At 33.9% G+C, this 22,742-nt stretch overlaps 4 protein-coding genes across 4 annotated transcripts; 2 read left to right on the forward strand and 2 right to left on the reverse strand.

The window, feature by feature from the left end:
- Nucleotides 1-1,533: 1,533 nt before the first annotated feature.
- Nucleotides 1,534-4,451, reverse strand: LOC21393196 (protein WHAT'S THIS FACTOR 1 homolog). Its single transcript, XM_010096334.2, has 2 exons — nt 4,348-4,451; nt 1,534-3,174 (listed from the first exon to the last, which is right to left on the reverse strand). The coding sequence occupies exon 2, from the start codon at nt 3,111-3,113 to the stop codon at nt 1,827-1,829; it is 1,287 nt and encodes a 428-aa protein (XP_010094636.1). The 5' UTR covers nt 3,114-3,174; nt 4,348-4,451; the 3' UTR covers nt 1,534-1,826.
- Nucleotides 4,452-5,633: 1,182 nt separating this feature from the next.
- Nucleotides 5,634-7,577, reverse strand: LOC21393197 (pentatricopeptide repeat-containing protein At1g08070, chloroplastic). Its single transcript, XM_010096335.2, has one exon. The coding sequence runs from the start codon at nt 7,377-7,379 to the stop codon at nt 5,763-5,765; it is 1,617 nt and encodes a 538-aa protein (XP_010094637.1). The 5' UTR covers nt 7,380-7,577; the 3' UTR covers nt 5,634-5,762.
- Nucleotides 7,578-8,661: 1,084 nt separating this feature from the next.
- On the forward strand, nt 8,662-13,976 carry LOC21393198 (ycf3-interacting protein 1, chloroplastic). Its single transcript, XM_010096336.2, has 6 exons — nt 8,662-9,006; nt 9,086-9,130; nt 9,225-9,341; nt 10,085-10,165; nt 13,176-13,340; nt 13,763-13,976. The coding sequence occupies exons 1-6, from the start codon at nt 8,707-8,709 to the stop codon at nt 13,850-13,852; spliced, it is 798 nt and encodes a 265-aa protein (XP_010094638.1). The 5' UTR covers nt 8,662-8,706; the 3' UTR covers nt 13,853-13,976.
- Nucleotides 13,977-14,675: 699 nt separating this feature from the next.
- On the forward strand, nt 14,676-15,845 carry LOC21393199. The gene has a single exon (XM_010096337.2). It carries the CDS (start codon nt 14,711-14,713, stop codon nt 15,755-15,757), a length of 1,047 nt encoding a protein of 348 aa, XP_010094639.2. The 5' UTR covers nt 14,676-14,710; the 3' UTR covers nt 15,758-15,845.
- The last annotated feature ends 6,897 nt before the right edge of the window (nt 15,846-22,742 follow it).

Genomic DNA, 22,742 nt, shown 5'->3' on the forward strand with positions numbered 1-22,742 from the left:
TACATGATAGGATGGTAGAGGAAAGGAAAACTCAACTTATGCAAATCTGAGCTGCATGGAATGCATGCGCTAGGGTGAATGTCCAATTGATTGGACGGTCGTGAGCGTGTGAAGGATAACCTGGTCCGGTTTATTATTGCATTTGATTTTATCTTTTTGACTTTCAACTGGCCATCTGTCTGTTTATATATATATATATATATATTTTCAGAATCATTCTTAATTTACGTGTATTTTTTATAAAAAAAATACTATAATAAATAATAAATTATTATTTAAATCATGACACGAATTCTTAAATTAAAAACATCATTAATGATTAAAATCTAAAACTACCGATATTATAAGAGAAACTGGCAAACTAAAAAGTATGCTAGCTTGCTTGATAATCACAATAATGGTCAGGGTAAAGTACGCTAGCTTGCTTATATTGGTACGAATTTGAACTATTCTTTGACATGACTATGCATAGCCAATGTATCGGTATGAACTTCTTGCTGACACATGCTACACCCAAATAAAGGAAAGCGCACATGATCATATATATAAATTCAGATCGACAGGTTTTGTGCAGTACGTGGGAATCAAAGAGAAGGCCATGAATGAGTGATTTGATCGTTGAGTACAGCCAATAGTGTACATTTTATAAGTCATGTTAAGCGTGATATGTGGTGTTGAGAAAGCGGGAAACACAAAATAAAGAAAAAGATAAGAGGCAAATTTTGCAGTTCGTACATTATTCCCATGGCGGATCCAATTCGTCCGGCCAACGGCCAATAGTGGTGTGGAGGACGAATCCTTGTCAGATATATATATATATATATATATAAAAGAGAGAGATATTTGACGTTTCATGTATCTTTGCTAAAGGAAAGCTCTGTTTGGCTATCAAGAATTTGGCACCTAAAAACAGTGTTTACAATTGATCCCCTTTTTATTTTTCACATTTTCGAAAAAGAAAAAATGAAAACATTTTCAAAGCGTCGTTTGGCACGATAAAGACAAAAAATGAAAATAAAAATGATTTTTTAGTTTAGTGTAAAATAAAAGAGAAATGAAAAATAATTTTTAGTTATTTTTTATTTTTTATTTTTTATTTTTGTTTTTCTCCTCTCTATCAGAGAGAGAGAGAAAGAGAGAAAGAGATACGTTAATGAGTTTTTTTTACACTGAAAAAAAACTCTTGATAAAGCTACCAAATACATTTTTAAAAATGATTTATATCTGAGATTGAAAACGTTTTTATTTTTATTTTTATACAAAAAATAAAATCATTTTAAAACGAGTTCCAAACGCGCCTTCTGCCTCTCTTTATTTCACATGAAGCTCTTTAATGTATTCTGTGTTTGTACGTTTGCACTTGCAACAATAACCAAATCAGTCTTTCGATTTGTAAGATAGAACAGACCATTAAAGCCTTTTTGTTCACACAAACACTAAAAAGTAACCGTGTTACGATAAATTAATTAACATGTTACGATAATACAATAGTGTTAGAAAAATAAATAGAGCCATAAACAAAAGCCCCGGTAAAGAAACCAGCTGTTAAGTCATACAAGATAAACCGGCTGTTACTTTTTACTGAGCCCTTGAAATTCTATTAAGATTAGTTTCAGACTTTCACAACTTCCTTTTGATGGAAATGAAACAATTGAATTGTACAAACTACAAAGAACTAAAGAAAATTGTTGTTCTTTCGGTCAAGGCGTTTAGGGCGGGCTTGTCAAATATTACCTGATGGATTTTAGGACCCTAAACATACAGCCTACAGTGCATTACTTGCAACAAAAAAGGTGTTTCACCTTGTAAATGCTCATAAAAGGCATCTATGTTCTGTTATTGCAACCATTATTTAGTGCTGTAGAAAAATAGTTGGCATATTCAAACTCCTCCTCTGAACTTGATTCACTAGAATCAACTTCAAAATGGCACTCGTATTTCAATGGATCCTCTACCATATCATCTCTTCTAGTTTTCTTATACAAACCCTTGCTCTTGTCCAATAGCCCTTCTCTAAGCATGCGCGCGAATTTCTCCCTAATTTCCGAGAGTGAATGCCTCTGCAAAAGATTCTGACCATCATAGGCTTCTCTAAGAATGACAGTCTGAGTATCACATTTCTTTGATATGTAAAAAATACCGGGATGGCGCTCAAACACTTTAGTGAACTTCTGAGGAAGGGCCAGTGGCTTACGAAGGTTGCTCACATTTTTGCGCTCGGTTTTCTTTTGTATGGTGAGGTGAAGAAGTTCATGAAAGACTCCGACAATCCTCTTCTCGGATACATCAGTGCGTGGATCCAAATAGGAGGCCTCCGAGTATGGAGAAGTGTAGGGGAGCCTCTGCCACTCTTTTAGCCACTCCATGCATTTTCTTTTCAACCCAAAACCCCTCGTGAATCCGATTGGAAAGGCTAAGCAGTCATTCTTTGTGTCTTGTTGCTTTGGTTGCGATGCAGAATTCTTCAGCAATTCGGAGACAGCATGGTCATCGTCCCAGATGTTGAGCTTCAAGCCAACTCGTTTGTCAGGAAGTTGGACAAACGATAATAGATCAGGGTGACGAGGAATAAACGAATGCTGGTAATCGTATGGCAATCCAAAGTCCCATTTCAGCTGGTCTATGGTTTGTAAAGGAAGGGTCCAATCTCTGGTGAGCATGAGAAGTTTGCGGAGCCTATTGAGTAGATCCATCTCATTTTGCTCGACAAGGTGGAGCTCTTCCTCGTGTAGCTCTACAGCTTCGTGAGTTAAGCCAAAGCATGGGACACGAGTTCCTCCAGTGTCGAGAAAATGTGACTCAAGAAAAACTGAAGGGTATCTCCTAATAAAAGTGGAGAGCTTGAGATCTTTGGGAAGACCTAGCTGTCCACGATGACAGGAGAGATGATAAATAGGAAGGCGACGTTGAGGTGTGGAGGATATAATGGTAGCGAGAGTGCAGGCTGCTTTGAGATCTTTCTCAACTATCACAGCAGCATCTAGCGCCTTATCTTTCACCCATTTCAACTTTACGTTCACCAAACTACACTTCTGCTGATAACTAAATCCAGACTGAGATTTACATAGAAATCCAGAGCTTTCGACCTTACCGAACAGGAACCACCTAGCCATATTCTTTCAACACATATGTGCAGCATTCTCCAGTTTCAAAGCAATAATGGTTACAATAGATCTGTGAAAAGCCAATATCAACAATAGTGTTACTTAAATTGACACTCGAGCTCTATGTGTAACAGAAACTCTAAAATGATCCAATACAAAAATAAAAAAATCCTACGTGTGGGAAATAAATTGTAAGTTGCATGATGTTTAAAATTTATCTAGTGTTACTGAGGAGTACATTTCACTAACCTTTGGAACATAGGAGATTTTCATGGTCATCAAGAGAATGTTCATATTTCATAATAAGATACTTGCATGAAAAAAGTCATCCTCAACACAACTAGGTTCGAAATTTTAGTAAATTTCTTGTGGTTTTCGAATTTAGGGCATGTTTACAAACTTGTAATGGCATGTAATGAGAAAGGGAAAGGTCTACGGAATGGAAAAAAAGAAAAAACAAAGATGATCACTGATTCCCTTTGTACTTTGTAATGTTATTTACCTATTAGGAATTCAAAAGAGAGAAAAAAGGGGGGGAAAAGATTAAAAAAAAAAAAAAAAAAAAAAAAAAGAAAAAAAAAAAAAAAAAAAAAAAAAAAAAAAGAGCCCTTGCCCTGGAAGAGAGAGAGGGAGATAGATAGAAGGCTGAGGTTTCTGCAGTTTGCTCTACGTCTGGCTAAATGACAGTAAATGGCCTATCAGAAAACATTATTAAAAGGGAGAAAAAAGAGCATGAATACATAACATTCTGCCTAGTTCGTTATTATGCTTCTGTCATGTTTCAAATGTTCAGCTGGGTACTACTTCCAAAGCTAAACTTTCAAGAAATTTAATGCTCGAATTACTGCTCTCAAAAACAAGAATATATACATACTACATAAATACATGCATGCAATATATATATATATATATATGTACATATATACTTGGAGAAAATCATGATAAAAGAAAGAAACTGTTTGCGTGCATAACGAAGAAACTGTTTTTGGGTCTCTCCAGCATTCCGTCAAACAGTTTGTGTGCATAGCTCTCAGGATCCTTAAAGAAAAAGAATCACGCATTGAATGGAGAATATAAAGCCAGAATATCAATCAAAAAGAAGAAAAGCTAAAGAAGACGTAGAATCCAAACGTGATTTGCAGCCTCAAGAAGCTAAAAAGAAGAAAAAAAAATGAAGACTATGCAGAAGAAATGAATTAGATTTATATTAATACAGCTTTGTGTGTAAATTATTAAGACTTACTGTTATTTGTTTCTACGGAGGAGACGACAACGATTGGACCGGCGACGAGGAGTTGGGTGCGACGGCCAATGGTCTCCCTCGGCCACGCCTTTCGAGGATCGGCGTTAGATGGTGGCGCAGAGTTTTTTTTTTTTATTCATTTAAATAACTAAATTTTTTTATTTAAATAACAATAATTTATTCTTTTTATTTTTACTTTTAATTCATAATTTTTTTAATTAAATAATTACACTAATAAAAGAATATTTATTAAGAGTAAAGAATAAGGGTTTAGATTTATACACTTTAAAGAATAAATTCTTTATTTTTTAAAGAATTTACTCTTAAGAGTGCACAAATTTAAACATTTAAGTCTTACTTTTAATAAATCCTTTTTTATTAATGTAATTATTTAATTAAAAAAATTATAAATAAAAAATAAAGAATAAAAATTTTGATCTATATAATTTCAAATAGTTTTTATCAAGATTATCCTAATAACTAACAAAAGGCAAAGTAAAATAAAAATTTAAAATGAACTTTAGCAGACTTATGCTTCGTTCATTTCACCAATTTGAGTTTTCTATTTTAGATTTTTACAGTTAAAAACTCTCAGAAGATGTCACATCTAATTTTTTCTGTTACAGTGAAAAGCTATAAAAAATGTTACATCTCAGCTCGAATTAAAAACTCGAATCCACAAAGTGAACGAAATTAGCTCCGCTGAAGTCAAAGAAAAATATGAAAAATAATATGACATAGATGAAAAGGAATAGCGTTTACAGCCTTAGTTGAAATCAATAAACCGATTAGTAAGGCCTTGTTCATTTCACCGATTTAAGTTTTCAGTTTTAAGTTTCTATAGTAAAAAATTTTCAGAAAATGTCATATTTAATTTTTTCTGCTACAGTAAAAAGCTCTCACAAAATATAACATTTTAACTCAAATTGAAAATTCAAATCTGCGAAGTAAACAGATAAAACAGTAAAAGAGACAAAAGTAACCGGCAAAAATTAGGTTGCGTCAAAACATTTCCGTCACATCAGACCACTCAAATTTCTTGAGTTCCAATTTAAAAAAGAAAAGCTTAATTAAAAAAATAAATAAAAAAAGAGCGCAAATACATCTGGTTACACTTCTATGTCTCTGTTTAGTTTCAGGACATTACTGAGTACTCCTTTCAAAGCTTAACTTTCAAGAAATCAGATGCTTGAGTTGCTAGCCACAAAAGCAAGAATATATAAAAATACCTAGACATTTCTTAAAAGGAAAAAAAAAAAATTGATGATAGAGCTATAACAAGCAGCTTCAATGTTCTATTATGTTCTTATTGTAAGACCTTTTCCTTTCTGTTCATAAAGTTTCTGCTTATTAAATTAAATAAAGGCTTAAAGTTGCAAAATAGCATAATAATAGGAATCTTAAAGAGTTCTTCTCTAGGCTCCTATCCCAAGCTCCATAAGGGCTGTTACATATCTAGATGATCTCAACAATTTCGTTAATCCTGTTAATGCTCCATATATTTCCTCTGTTTCAGGATGCCTCTCATCTAGGGAATAGAACTCAACCACTGTACCATTTAGTTCAATCAAGCTGCATCCAGGAACCTTTTCAAATCCGGTGTCCCTCATCGCAACTTTCAGTCTTGCCACATCTTTCCATCTTCCGAGATCCCCATATACATTTGAGAGCATGACATAGTTTGCTGGGTTCTTCGGTTCAAGTACGACGAGCTGTTCAAGAGCCACTTCAGCTAATTCAATGTTTTTGTAAATCTTGCAAGCGCCAAGCAAGGCCGCCCAAATAACAGCATCTGCTTCCATGGGCATTTCCTTCACGAAGTTTACTGCCCGATCTAAAAGACCGGCTCGAGCCAACAGATCGACCACACAACCATAATGCTCAATTTGAGGCACAATCTGATACTCATCTACCATGGATTGGAAATATGACAAGCCGTCTTCAACTAACCCAAGATGTGTACAAGCACACAAAACGCCAATGAAGGTAATACCATCTGGTTTTTCTCCAGCATTCTTCATCTGACTAAACAAATTTAAGGCCTCAACCCCTCGTCCATGCATTGCCAAGCCATATATTATTGAGTTCCAAGTGATTAAGTCTTTCACATCCATGCTGCTAAACACATTAAGCGAATTTTCCATAATTCCACATTTTGCGTACATGTCAATCAACGCATTTCCAACATAAACATTTCCCTTATTCCCAATACTCTCTGCATACACATGAACCCACTCACCCAACTCAAGAGCGCCTAATCTTGCACACGCAGACAAGACATTCACTAGTGTGGCGTCATTTGGAAGCACATCACCCTCAACTAGCATCCTTTTGAAAGACCCTAGAAGTTCAAAGAAACACCCGTTGTGTGCATACCCTCCAATCAATGCATTCCAAGAGAAAATATTCCTCTCACGCATCTCCTCAAACAACCTCTCGCACGCTTTAATGTTTCCATTCCTTGCATAACCATTCAACATGGTATTCCAAGACATCACATCCCGGTTCGGCATCTCATCAAAGAGTTCTTGTGCACTCACCATATTCCCTAACTCAATATATCCTGAAATGACAGTGTTCCACAACACGACATCACGCTCAGTAGCCAAGTCAAAAAGTCTCCGTGCCGAAACCATATCACGACACAAGATGTACGCATTGATCATCGAAGTCCAAGCAAATACATTCCTTTCAGACATTTCAAGAAACACTTTATGAGCAGCTCCAATAAAACCCCCACCAGCATACATTTCGATCAACGTAGTACCCACGTACGGGTTTGCTCTAAAACCTCCCTTTATCAACTCACAATTTATCTCTTCACCTTCTACCAACGCATTAATCTTCCCACAAGATTTAATCACAACAGGAAAAGTGTAACAATTAGGCATTACGTCCAAGCTCTTCATTCTACAAAACAAGAGTATGACTTCTCTATGCCACTCATTTTTAGCGTAGCCCCTGAACATGGCATTCCACAGCGCAACATTTGGGTCAGGAATTTGATCAAACACCTTGTGGGCATGAGCCATGCGCTTTATCTTTGCACATGCTGTGACTATATTTGGTGTGATATAATCATTGTACTCAAGACCATGAGTGATTACCTGGGTTTGGATTTGGTAAAGGTGTTTTTGGGTCCTACATGATTGCAAGAGTGATATGAATTGTTCTTCGAGAAGCCTCTGAGGAGGCTTTTGCACTAGAAGATGCTGAAAAATCTTAGCTATTTTCACCAACTATCGAAAGCGAAGAAGATGCGTAGAGAAGCTTTCCCTTTTTTCAGGCTTTCTTGGAAACTTGAAATAATAATTTTCCAATTTCTCCTTTTGTTTACTTCTTAAGGAGTGCATCTGAGTGCATTGTATATTTGTATATGAGTGTAGGTAATTGTTGACGACTGATGAACCGATGGGGCGCGTAATAAAATTTTTGTTTTTTTTCTGGTCGATTCAAAATTTTAATTTAAATTAAAATATTTAAAAATGAGTTAGTTCGTTTAGTATGATGATTCAAATAAGAGTGATTTTAATTATAATTCTTAAACTAAAATTATGATTTATGATTTTAGGTTCAAATCATGATTTTGAAACTATGATTCAGAATCATGAGTTTGAATGACCTTGAATCAAAAGGGAGTGGTTTTAGAAGTATGATTTGAGCTAGTTTAAAACATCACATCAGATTCTAAATTATGATTTAGAATCATCCAAACCAAACACTGATTCTGAATCACTATAAACAAATACTGATTTTGAACCAGGATCTAAAATTATGATTCTGAATCCATCTACTAAACGCACTCTTGTTTTGTTCATGGATTAGAATTATGATATTAGAACTATTTTTAATTTACGTGTATTTTTTATGAAAAAAAACGTTATAGCAAACCATGAACTATGATTCGAATCATGGTACGAATTCTCTTACCAAATGTCATCGAATAACTCAAATCATGACTCAAATCATATTACCATAATATTTTCTTTTATAAAAATTTAAATTTTATTTTTTTATTATAATATTTTTATTTCATATATAACTTTAATCATAATTTAAATTATATAAAAAAATAAATTTTAAATTTTATGAAAATTTTTAACTATAATAAAAAAAATAAAATATAATTTTTTATAAAAATTTTAAACTGTAATACAATTAAAATTAAAAATTTAAATCTGATAGAGCCATTGACATTTTCAAATTTTATTAAAAATATTAGTAATAATTTAAAAAAACTACGCACTTCCCAAATAATACATAGCTATATTTATCTTTCATTTTTCTTTTTCTAAATGTCATTGCGTGAAATATAATACAAGCCATGTAATTACGAACTGCGACAAAACAATCGAAAAAATGGGCTCACAAATGCAAATCCTGCAACCACTGCCACTCCCATTCTCTTCTTCTTCCTCTCAGAGCTGCCCTGCACTCTTCCTCTTCCGCCATAGCCATCACCGTCTTCGACCTCTCTCTTCTTCTCGCATCCATGGCTTCCACTACAAAAGAAGACGCTCTTTCTCTCTCGCGGCCGCTGGGGAAGATAATGCGACAACCTCAACTTCCGCTTCGATTTCAACTTCCCCACAAGACGAAAAGCTCACCCAAGACGACCCTGACCCACAAGACCTCGAATACGTCCGCCAAATCAAAAGGGTCCGTTTCATTTTTTTTTCCTTTTCTATTCTGGTCATCAATTTCCGTACTTTTTTTCAATCTTTCTGGTATATACCAGGTGTTAGAGCTTCTCCGCAGGAACAGAGACATGCTCTTCAGTGAGGTACTCCTTTCATCTTTCTTTCTTTCTTTTTAGAATTAAATGCGTTTATGGGGGTTTCTTTTGTTTGTTTTTTATTTTGTTTAATATTTTGCAGGTGAAGTTGACTATTGCAATTGAAGACCCGCGAGACGTTGAGCGGAGGAGATTGCTTGGGATTGAAGACCAAGATGATGCTCCAACAAGGGATGATTTAGCTGCCGCTTTGGAAGAAGTAACTTTGCATTTTTTTTTTTTTTTGCTTTTCTATTTTTGATTTAATTCGCTTTAACTGATATTTAACTTATTACTAGTCCATAACGGACCCTGTGTACATTTTTCTAAGGTACTGATATTCATGAAAAGTAAATTTTGTGCTGGCTATTAATGGGACAAGTCTAGAGTAAGAATGGGTGCAAAAAACTCGAGTTCTTCTGAGTGGTTCTTACCAACTAGTAGAATAAGAATGTTTTGGTGTAAAAACCATTGTTGGCCCCTACTCTTATAAGCTTTAGTTGTTGATCAAGTTTTTGAAGAGCGCCTGCTTCAGCTGAAATCACTCATGAGAAATGCAAAGTAGCGGTCTTATAGTCATTTATGAACCTCTATGTTAAGCAGAGCGATTTTCTTGTCTAGGTTATCTTTATTGACCTGTGAATTTATGTAGTAATGTATATTATGCTTATATCCTTCATAAGTTACTAATATTATTTTCATTTCAACTATGAGAAGAGCAAGTAAGAAGGCTATCTTTCCTTTGACATATATGATATATAAACTGAACTAGAACTATGGCTAAAAAAAGGCTTTACGTAGTATTATGACTTGTGTGTCTGCCCCTTCTCTATCTTGACCATCATTCTTGTAGCATTTCCGAACACCATAGAAGAAAAGAACCTTCTCTTTCCTGTTTGGAAAATACTAGAACTATGATTTTTACTTGTTGAGATAGTCAATTTGATATTATTAATTTATTAGGTGAATAAAGGCAAAATCCCAAAAAATCGGGCTGCTCTTCGAATGCTTGCAGAAGAAATTATTCAATGGCCTAATCTAGAGGTATTGTTATTGTTTTCAGAATGAGTACTATGCATTTTTGTTTCTTTTTTTGGATAAGAAAAATGCTAAATTTACTGATGCAAACTTCTTTGGAGTTTCTTTTTCTATTTGTAATTTACTTTTCTGAAAGGTCTAATTAACCATGATTCTTCTCCACCATCCTTTTCTCTCATTTCTTTGTTCATTTTTTCTATTGGGCCTCTAAGAACGAAATTTCCATCTTCTGATCACAATTTAGAAGAGCAGACCAAGCTGTAGCTGTTTGCCTAAATTCAAGAGTACCATAGGCTCTCTTTTGGTCAACGGTTTTAAACTATCATAGTTAACCCTCTTCTTCACTAACACCCTTTAGTAAAGGTGAAACGTGGAAGGGAAGTAAAGAATGGAGGAATTTTTGATGAAAAAAATGAATTGTAGGTAGTTTGACAGAGAGAAAAGAGAAGTGAAAGAAAAATGAGGATAAAAAAGAACCTATGGGTCCCATCATTTTAATCCGCCCAAATGTAGAGAGAGTTTCAGAGAGAACTTGTTATCACACTTGCACAAATAGGAGAATTACATATTTTTCCTCATTTTCAAACCGAAATGATATTAATTAATTGGTAAAATAGTCACTTTATTGTCTATTTTCTTTTCTTTCTACGGTCTCAAACAAGGTAAAGGAAAAACAATATACTTCGGGATTTTCTTTTCTTTCTACAGTCTCAAACAAGGTAAAGGAAAAACTATATCCTTTCTCTCATCCATATTTCCAATCCTTTGGTTTTTTATCTTCTTACCAAACAAAGCGTAGGAGAACTCTATCTAGTTCCCTGCACATACACATCCCTGTTCTTTGTTCAGTTTATCGCTAAGAAAAGGAAGAAATCTGTAATAGTGAGAACCCAAGAATGAGATACAAGTACTTTTTGAATGGATTATAGACTTAGAGTAGGCCTCTGTGTACTTACCAAGCTAATAGCTTGGGTGTTTTCTCTTACTCAATGGGTCTTCTTGGGAAGTGGCTTCAAAAATAGTCTTGAATGGATGGAGCTTCTCGTGAAGATTCATAAAGCGTTCAAAGAGCAGTATGGGTATCCCCTAGTGTCGGTTTAGGAAAATATATTATGAGTAGATGGGATGAAAGTAAATAGTGTATTTTAGATTAGTCACGAGGTTGAGTCTTCGGCAGGATATGGTTGTAAACGTTTTACCTTATGCACGTCCGCTCTAATTTAACTTTGATAGCTTACGAGGAAGCTGACATGACTTACTGCGTAGTAGAAGAATCAAAAATGCTTTGGGGCTCCTAGTAGTTGGTGAAGCTGGCATGAAATAAAGGTGGGGCCCAGCCTTATAAGATGCGAGCCCCTGGCTCCAAGGAGTGTAATATCATTTCTTCTAAGGAATAGGTAGTCAGTGTGATCTTCCATTTCCAGGTGAGGGATCGGGAGAAAGAATGGTTTGTTGTACTCTATAGTAAAGAATGGTTTGTTGTACTCTATAGTCTATGGTGGCTAGATTTATGACTAAGACTTTAGGCTATGTGGACTTTGATAAAAGAATCCCCTTTGAAGCCAAAAGTCAAGTGTGCGACTAAAAGAATATTTGATGTGGAAGAGGAAATAATTCATTAGAAACTCTGACTGAAATAAACAAAAGAAGTTGAAAGTCAAGTAAGAACTTGGGCAGTAGAAGGTGATATTTGAGTGATACTGAATATTCAATATAAAATTCATAGGTGGATACCCCCCCCCCCCCCCCCACCCCCCCCCCAAACCCTCTTCTTTTATGATTAAGCGAAACTTGTTCCTTTACTTTTTCTTTGTAAGCAAAAACTTTTGTTTTTTAAACGAATGTCGAGATTACGGATTAAATAAATGTTGAATTAGGGAAATTTGATGAGTTTTTTTTTTTTTTTTTTTTTTTTCTTTTCTTTTTTGGTTGTCTACCAATAAATATGCAAGCCTGAAGGATATAAAGGTGAAGCATGTTTTGAAGTAAAACTTTTGCATTTCCAAAGAGTTGAATAATATAATTGGTTGGTGTAAGGAGCTCAAAGTGTTATGGGTTCAAAATAATATTTTTCTAGGAGCAACAAAGTCAAAGAAGATTTTTTCTTTGCTCGGATCACAGTGGAAGTTTTGAAGTGCTAGGAGTGAAGGATTCAATAAACGGGCTTGCCTCTAGTTGGATTTGTCATCAGGACACCCAAAATATAATAACAACTACAATCTAGGCAGCTCTATTTTGGCTAACAACATATTATAGTCCATTAATTTCCTAAAGGGGCAGACTTTGATTGGTCCTAATTTTAATGCGGAGTTCAATTTGACAGGGAAAAAGTTTGAGATCTGCTTTTCGTAGCTCTTTGGACAAGATAAGCATATTCTTTCTGGAATATGTTATTTTATAGGAGGGTTGGCATAGTATTAAATCCGGTGTCAACTCTCAGAGCAAATATATATATATATATATATATATATGTTGTCACGGTCACTGCCATGATTGACTGTTTTTATTAGGATTTAATAATTTGTTTTCTGTCTATATAGTAGGCCCTTATGCAGTATTTTCTCACAGGGAGACATATTGGCTTAGCATGCGTAGAATTTTTTTCCCCCTTCTTAGATGGCCAGAGTGTGAAAAGAAGGGGCAAAAAAGCAAGAAATAAAAAGATAAGAAGACGATAGATAACATTTTAAATTCACGTCCATAATGACAGCTTCAAGCTTATCTAATTGGCTTAAGAGCTTTTACTGATTCATAGCGTCATACCTGATTAGAAGATGATAAAAACATTAGAATTTGTACCGCGGTTTGATAAGCCTTTCTGCCTTTGCATGACAGATATTGCATGTTAAGCAGCGTGTTTGCCCATTGTCAACGAATATGTAAAGTCTACTGACAGAATGTCCATAACCCCTGTCAAAAGTGCATATCCTTGTTTGCAGCAAGTTTACTTTTCAAATGAGTAGGCAGTAGCTACTAATTTGTTAATGCCCTTTTTTCCCTGCATTTTCTTGTTTAGGCTGAAGCAACAAAGAAAAAGCCTAGCAAATCCCTCTATGCAAGAGCCACAGACACCGGAGTCGATCCTCGAGTGGCTGCAAAAAGACTGAACATTGATTGGGATACAGCGGCTGAGTTCGAAGATACTGACACCAAGGATGAGAGCGAAGTGCCTCCAGTCGTGGTTGGTTAGCTATACATTTCTCTTCAAAACTTAGATTGTTTCACTTTTGCAAGGACAAGAATAGGCGAATGGTACAATGTATTTTTACTGCTAAGTCTTTTGCAATCAATAAATAACTAACACACTCGCACACAATACAGTCTCCATAATCCTAATCTTAAAGTAATATAAGTACTATATCTGGTACGAACCTTGGTTTCATTCGATTCATGAAGTAATAGCTATTAAACTGCCTTTGTTGGAAACTTGGAATTTGTTCTTTTTAAATGGCACGTTTATGTCATAAAAATGTATACATATATATATATATATATATATATATATATTTATAAGAATGACAGGAGTATTCAGAATCCTCCTTGTAATTAATACTGTGAGTAAACTTATGATGAGGCTGTTAAGTATGCTTCTCTCTCTTGCAGGGTTATGGTGCACTGTATTTAGTTACGGCTTTTCCAGTCATCATTGGTATCTCAGTTGTATTGATTTTGTTTTATAATTCCCTTCAGTAGAAATTAACCATTTAACTACAATGTACAATCTATGCCTCAGAGTGGATCCATTACTGTTATTCTTCTCTGCTAGAGTTTGTATATCTCAATCATGAATATGAATGATTTGTTTTTTTTTATTTTTTTTTTGTTTTTGTTTTTTTTTGTTTTTGCTATAATGCAAATTTTGTATTTTCGCCTTATTTTTCTCTCCCTCCCTTAATCCCCAAAGAGAAAAGGACAAAGAAGCCTTTTTTTTTTTTTGGTGAATAAAGGGCTCAATTATTGTCACGACTTGGTAGTTTGGTGTCTTTTATTTGTCCTTTAATTAATCACATTGTCTTCTATTTATCACTTAAAAGTTAAAAGTTTTCTTTCACATTCTTGCATGCCTGCATGTAACAAATTATATATATAAAGTGTTGAAGCGTGCACATCAGACCTTAATTTACTCTATTATATGTTTCTTGGGAAGTTTGGCCGCTCTTAGACGTGCTGAGGAGAAATGTCAACTCTCACTAGAATGGAAAAACCAATTAAAGAATTATCACCTCGTGGCTTGGCAATTAACTTCTCTCATGAAAAAAAAAAAAAAAAAGAAAACCCATTGTATGTTCTCCTTAAAAGAACATGGTTAACACTACTAGGTTGGTGTTGGTGGGAAAATGTAGGCCACGTTTTCTTTCACTTGGGTCTTCCTCATTTTAAATAGTTCAAATCCCTCTAACCATTTTTTGTACTATTCCCATTTCAATTCATTACCGTCTCCTCTCCATGGCTCCTCCACTTTCAGATGCTTCTTTTCTTGCCACAAACAAGAGCAACCACAAACCAGATTATGAAATCGACCACAATGATGTTTCCGATACCTTAGGAGAGATGTCCGAAAAGGTCCAAGAGTTGAGATTCTCGGCGAATAATGAGAGCCTGCAAAAGGAAAAGCAGATCTCCATTGACCCAATTTCACTAAGGGAGTTGCCTCCTGTTGTTGTCACAGCTCCAAAAGGCACTGGATTGTTGCAGTTGCCGCCTTCACTTCTTCCCAGAAAACCCAAGTTTCTGAGCTACAGCCTTCCAAACTCGGCCAATTCGTCACCCAGGTTCAGCACGTCTCTGTTGAAGAAGTTGAAGAACGAAAGCCAAGGTCAATCCTCTCCTCTTCAACACGAGGCTAATCTGGGGGCGCAAAGAACTGAGGAACACAAGCAGCTGAATCTGCCATTAGAATATTACTTGAGGAGGAGCAAGTCATGTGGGGAAGGAAGATCGTTTGCTCCATCGGAAGACTTCGATCTTTGGCTGAACAAATCGGATTTTGCTAATTATCAACTCGACGACAAGAAGCACTGCAATAGTTTCGCCAGACCTGATCAGATGAACAACAAAGCCAAGCATCAGAACTACCACAAGAACAACAACAAAGACAGCAACATGGATCTTTCTTCCAATGATGGGTTCAAATGTGGCGCTTTGTGCTTGTTCTTACCAGGATTCGGTAAGGCAAAGCCGGTGAGAGCTCCAAGGAAGGGAGAAGCCGAAGTGGAGAATGTGATATCCCGGACAGTGTCCTTGGAGAAATTTGAATGTGGGTCATGGGCTTCGTCGGCCATAGGCGATGGAGACACCATGAGTCACTACTTTGATCTTCCTATGGAATTGATTCGAAGCGAAACAAACGATGCGCATTCCCCGGTTTCTGCAGCCTTTCTTTTTGACAAAGATCTCAAAGGGGTTCTGAAAAATAATAGCAGCTCATCAAGAGCAGCACAAACTGCAGCCAGGAAATCGCACGACTCGTCGCGCCATGTTCGTTTCTCAACGGCTTCTCCCATGTCATACCCTGCTTCGCCCGCTTCTTGCATTACGCCTCGCCTGCGTAAGGCAAAGGAAGATTTCAATGCTTTCTTGGAAGCACAAAGTGCTTGATTTATCCTGCATTTTTTTTTTTTTGGTTGGGGGTACTTTGTTTTTAAGCATTTCAATGTATGTTGAGCAATAATGTGAATGAGAGCTATGTCCAACATTTTTCCTACTGATTGTTTTTTTTTTTTTTTCTTGGTACTACATGTTTTTTCCTTTGCAAATCACCGCATTGTAATTTATTCCGAGGATAAAAACGCCTCTCTTGAAGAACACTTTTTGGCGGGTAGAAACGTCGGGAATTTTTGTAGTTATAAATTTTTTAGGAAAACATGTTCTTCCCAACAAGCTTCTCTTGGGACAATGCTTTTGTTCGTACAAAGAGGAGTTGACCATTGGAACTCCAAATCCTTAATGGGAGAGGATGGAAAAAGGAGAAAAATGTATCCTGTAGTTTAACGTTGTTTAGTGCCGAGAGAGAGAGAGAGAGAGAGAGAGAGATCCTGTTAACATTTCTTCAATTCGGCACTCTTCTGTTCAGAAAATTTCATTGAGGTTTTTTTGTTGTTTTAAAAAATATCCAGTAGTCATTTTTAGAACATAAAATGATGGTTTTTATCCTTTTAGTTTAAAAATATAATTAAATAAGAAAAACATAAAAATCTAAAATAAATAAATAAAAAAAAGAAAAACCAAACGAGAAACACGAAACAAATTCAGAATGCGCTTTCAAAAAAATCAGAATGCAAAAAAAAAAGGAAAAATTTTGAAAAATATCACCAATAAAGTAATATTATTTTATTTTGTTATTGTTGTTAAGTTATTTTTATGCCACTAATAATCTACAAATTATTTTTCGTAACTTATAAGTTATCTTTTATAACCGCAGATTATCTTTCGTAACCTTATTCTACAGATTATTTTTGTATCGGCATTAAAATTTTATTCAGTGATATAAATAATAAATTTGAAACAACAATTTAAGAAAGAAATTTCCTGAAAAAGTTACTTTTAGGCCCAATAAAGACGTTTGGGTTTTTGGGCTTTGGTTCATTTAGCTACCAAGTTTGTCGGCCTGGTTTATTAATAGGTGGATGATCCGCCAAGAGGGAGACCGACAACAATGAAATTATACAAACTAGAAGAGCAAACTAAAGGGATAAAGACAGAAAAGAGAATTGTGTATGAAACAACAAGAGTCTTCAGTATGAAATCTTCATTTGTCAAATTTTAAAGGGAGTAATAAACATGCATGGTAAGCTCATAAGCAATTGTTTTTGCATTATGTTGCGTATATATATATATATATATATATATATATTTATAGGCATTGGTCATGATGGTCCAAATTCCATTTTCCTCATGAGATGTTTTCGCGGAGGCAATAATTCCGTAAACATATGATGAGATTTTGTATGAATGGCTTGACCAAAATTCATTGATGAAATTTATGTCCAACATATAATATTGTGTCTAACAACTCTACAAAGAGGGAAATAGCTATAAAATTCTAAGAAAAGGAAACTAGTACTTTTTTTTTTTTTTTTTTTTTTTTTTTTTTTTTTTTTTTTTAAGGAAACTAGTACTTAAAATACAAGAATATTGTTACTAATAATTACAACACCATAATTCATGACTCTGATTAGGGTTGACTACTTTTCTTATTACAAACAGCATGGGATTTCCACAATATTAGAGAACACCACGCTACCGGCTTCATATGTCTTATAATTGCTTCCAATTACATGATTTATAATAAGCGCATACAAAATGATGGTTCAATACCTTAAAGATGATTTTTTTTCAACAACACTATTACACTTGTTTCATGAACACCACTAAATCTAAATCATATAGTTACGACAAAATAGCTACTCGCAACGATAAGTATAATTAGCATAGACACAGCTCATTTCTATCTCATATAACGTTTTTCTAACAAAAATATCATATTAAATCAACCAAAATACTATATCAATTAAAATATCATTTCACATCATTTAAAACGGTGTAAGTTACAATATTATAATTGATGCATATGGAATATTTTTAGTGGAATACAAAATGGGACGGAAGAAACAGCGGTGTGAGTTAAATCCATAAACATATGACTGAATTTGGGTTTATTTTTATTTTTATTTTTGTGTGGTAAATATAGTTAACACGAATTGAATGCGAACAACGAGTCCAAAAAATGCGTACCAGCAAAGCTACCAGGGTCCTACCAACATCAACCACCCCAATTTTATAAGGAATGGCCAATATTCTTCATGCCCTTCATGTGATGTGATTGTGATATTGTGATTATATAAGAGTCTTCCCACCACCATTTCTATTCATATTCATCACTACTTTATTACTAAATTATTGCTGACGGACTATAGTCAAAATCTGTCAAAATGTCGTCTATAAAGGAATTTAAAAAATAATTAAAGATGGGTTAATGAGTGTCACGAAAATTTTATTTTTCATTACAGCTCAATAATGGACGCCTTAATCCGCGGTTTTTAATGGTACTCATTTGTCGGTGCGTAGCTTATGCCATACGTACGCGATACGAAATATATTACTAAACAAAAAGTGCCCCACCAAAGGGAGCCAAAAAATAAAGAAAAAGGCTCCTTGTGGGGAAAAAATGAAAGGAAATCAAATGTGAACATTGCTAGCTGCCATGCATGCTCATTGAGCTGGGTTTTACATAGGTAGGCAGAGGCTAAGAAAATGGTAACATTTAGTAATATGAGAATTTTTTTACAAGGTATATAAAAATATTCCATATTAGTACTATACCATTTTGAACGGTTAAGTGACATTAAAATCATATTAGAATTAAAAAAAAAAAATTTAATTTAGAGAATTTCTCTAGTGTTCTTTCTTTTTAAGAACACTAAAGAACACCGGTGTTCCTTATTTATCAACCGCCATATCAATATGACGGGTGATAAATAAAAAAGTGTTCTTTAAAAAAAATACCAGATAAAGTTTCTAATTTTATTATTAAAATCATGGATTTAAAACTATGCATCAATGTTTAGATTTTTGTTTTTAAGTTATTATAAATTTTTCTGTAATAATTTCATCGTGAATTGAGATCCAATCAACTATATACTCATAATAAAAAAACAAAAAAAAACAAAAAAAAACAAAAAAAAAAAAAACTCAACTAAAAGCGTTTGATTTAGGAGGAAGCTACGGAGTCCAGCTGGCATGCAATACTGAGTCCAACGATCATCCTCATTCTTATTTATTTTCTCTTCTTTTTTTTTTTTTTTGAGAAATTATTTCTCTTTTTCTGTCTTTGAATGTTCTACATGAGAACGTAGCAAAGTCTTACTCTGAAATATTAACAAACATTTTTATTAATCTATTATTAAAACCATAAACGTTAGCTAGCTTTTAAGGTAGTCTGGTCTTCATTTCATATTCATAATCAAGAACTGCAATACGTTTTATTAACATCATATAAAATCGATTTTAATCTCGAAAGTAGTAAAAATTAAAATACGAGTAACATGCACGTTGATAATATATATGAACATTTCATGAATATATATAAACATATATATTTCTTTTTTATCTAGCTATAATTCGCTTTACGATCTTATATAAACAAAATTGTGGATACAAATTTAATCATGATTAGTAATTCTGGGGTGGTGCTTGAGAGGTAGCAATTTTATAAATAGTTGGTAAGACATTGGATTGTGATCTCTCAAGATGTACCATTTATACATGCATGGTTGTCATTTAGATTTAGATATTAATAATAATAGGTCAATGGTGGGGTTAGAATACGGCTGAATGATCAAGCGGCTTGAGAACCTTATTTAGTGATATGTGCTTATTTAGTGATTTTGCTTGTGCACGTTGTCCATTGGAATTGTACCCTTTGTGGGAGTCCTCATATAGTGATATGTATCTATAAGTATCATACAAATATATATATATATATATATACGTATCTATATATATATTCTGTATCGTGCTAATATTTCTTTGTTAGATGAGGAATCTTATAAATGGTTTACATGACTCAAAGGAGACACGTTTAGTTGGAGAATTCAAACTATTTTCGATTTACGTGAATTTTTTGTGAGAGAAAATAATGTAGCGAACCACGAATCATGATTCGAATCAGGGAACGAATCCCTCTACCAAACAAATTATAAGTTCATGGATTAGAATCATGTGATTAGAACCATTTTTGATTTACGTGTATTTTTTATGAGAGAAAACACTATAGCGAATTATGAACCATGATTCAAATTATAGTTTGAATCATCCAACCAAACGTCCCAAAAGTCTAAAGAATCTCATGACATAGTAGCTACCTCCACACGTTCCTTCACATGTACTCCTTTTATTTTCCCACCCTTAGAAAACAAAAGTGTTCACCATATTTTTTCTTTGTGTAATTTCATGAAGACGCAATTTTTATACTAATAAACTATATGCTTATGTAAAGTACGCCTTAGAAACTAAGAAAAATCTTATTTATTACAATCAGTGATGCAAATGTGTTAGTAGTGGCGCGCATGACAGAGCCATATAGAACTTAACTTTTTATTATTTAGTCAATTATTATACATGAAATTCCCCAAAAATCAAAGTTGTGCACCATTTAAGGGAAAATATAAATAATTTCGTCCCCGTCTAATAATAAAAGCTTCAGTTCATTAAAGAAACTATTTTATTTTTCATATTGGTCCGTCACTATATATGTGAGTACAACTAAACTGTTACATATTGTAAATCAAAAATAAAAAAATAAATTAAAAGAACAAAGATTTTAACGTAGTTTTGGCAATTTAATTACGTTCAATGATCAAGAATATGATCACTCTTTCATTCACTGATATTTACAAATAATTGTACGTGGGTATATATAGGGACCGGATGAATTCTAAGAATATAACTTGTAAATCAATCAATCAGGATAAATTAGACTACCAATTAGGCAACCAATCAATCTCCTATGATTCACTCAAAAATATGTTCACACTTATAGTACAACCAATCACTCCAAAAATGGAAAGAACATTACCTTATATAGTAATGCATGATCCAATAATTTTACTTTTATTAATGTGATATATCCACTCATGCGTGTAGTAGTGATGCGTGAACGATGATGATAAATAGGATGCTATACCAACTAGTAATTTTGATGGTAGAACTATTTATGCAAACTAGTATTAGTAGGTATCCCATTACCATAAAATCTGGCAGCTAAGTCTTAATGGATCGAGCTGGCATTCTTCATGGCCAACCTCAAACGTTCATACTTCATAGTTATTATGCACACCAGCCCTTTGTTTTTGTTTTTTTTTTTTTGAAAAGAGGCAACGCAATTATTGGACCACCAACTAGAGGCTAGAGAGTCTACCCAACACAATTATTGTAGTGTGGATATAGGTAACTTTTATAAGTGGCCACATTCTGGTAACAAACAACCTTTGTTCTATATTAGGCAGAAGTTCCATGGCATGGGAATACTCTCATTTCACTTACTAGTCACTCTCAAAAAGTCTCCTTTCTTTATCTTGTTGACGTAAACATCAAACTTGAAACCTTTTCTTTTTTTTTTTTTTTTTCCTCTTAAAAATAGTTACTAAGGGGCATTAAAAAATTCTTCTTTTGATATCTTCATAATTTTTTATCTCTCATGACTTCTCTCTTTCATTGTGGTCCTTCTAAAGGATCCCAATTCCCATGCTTTTGTTCAGAGTTACAGATGCTAACAGTCTCCATAATAGTTTTGTTTTGAGCCAACAAGTGGCATAGCCACTTAAAGATGAGCGGAAGCAGTTGTTCTCATTCAAATTTAAAAAAAAATATATTACTTTTAAAAATTTAAAAATTTTATATTTAAGTTCTTATTAAAATAATATATGACACTATTAAAATAAATATATTTTCTTACAAACTCTTATTAAGATAATTTATTAAAAAAAATTTAATATACGCATCTATTAAAGTGAAAGATTGACTTCATCATTACCGACAAGCAAGCGGATGCTCTTATTAAAATGGAGATGAATTACGAAGGGCAGCTCCATTTTTATAACTTTTAGATAGAGGGCCCACTTTGTAGTTGCAGTAATAAACAGCCTTGAAAACTAAGTTAGTATCATTAATTACTTTTGCCAACTAATGTTACAAGTAACAATAATTAGGCATAGTGATTTTTTGTTTATGAGCTGCATATACATTATTAGCCAACTTCATATAGTAATCATGGTAGTTTTTGTTTAAATTCAAGCCTCAAGTAAAAATGCTAGAGAAAAAATAAAATAAAAGAAAAGAAAAGGCTTGAGAAGACGACCGTTAGAAAGAATAGTGTGGGGAAAAAAAAGTATTAGAAACCAAATTTATCCTTACGAATTTGTTGGTTGTATAATATGTGAGAGAGAATTTGTTGGTTGTACAATTTTAAGGGCATGTTATTGTTAGATATCTCTTATATATTAACGGTTAAAGGACTATTAATGTAATTAACTTCGGTCGAGTAAGTGATACTATAATGTCAAAAAAAAATATATATATATTTTCAGTTTAATTTCGTAAGTTCTCTCTTTTTTTCAATGAATATATCATGTTAGGTACCTATTTTCTTTTAAAAGTTACGCTATTAGGAAATGTAAATAAATGGATAAAGACCCTATTAGGAGAAAAGGTGCATGAAATGAATAAAGGGAAAATTGGACTGAAGAAGCCTCGGGAACTCAGGCCAAAATGTAAGATACCAAATTAATGTATCTGCCATGATTATTCGTGTCATAATTTGAATTATGTTTCGTAACTCACTATAGTATTTTCTCTCATAAAAAATACACATAAAATAAAAATAATTTTAAATCATAATTCTAAATCTATAAACGAAACATTTTTGTTCTTTTCTCCCATCTTTTGCTTCTCTCTTTTTTTCTTTTCCCTGCGTTGGTTAAGAATGAAAGATGACAAAGATGCCCTCAAATAGCATCCACACCACATGGCCACTTTTTGACTTCATAGGGTAGATATAAAAAAGCAAACACTTTCTCATCAACAA

Source organism: Morus notabilis, unplaced genomic scaffold, assembly GCF_000414095.1.
Source record: "Morus notabilis unplaced genomic scaffold, ASM41409v2 Scaffold539, whole genome shotgun sequence".
Taxonomy (NCBI): Eukaryota; Viridiplantae; Streptophyta; class Magnoliopsida; order Rosales; family Moraceae; genus Morus; species Morus notabilis.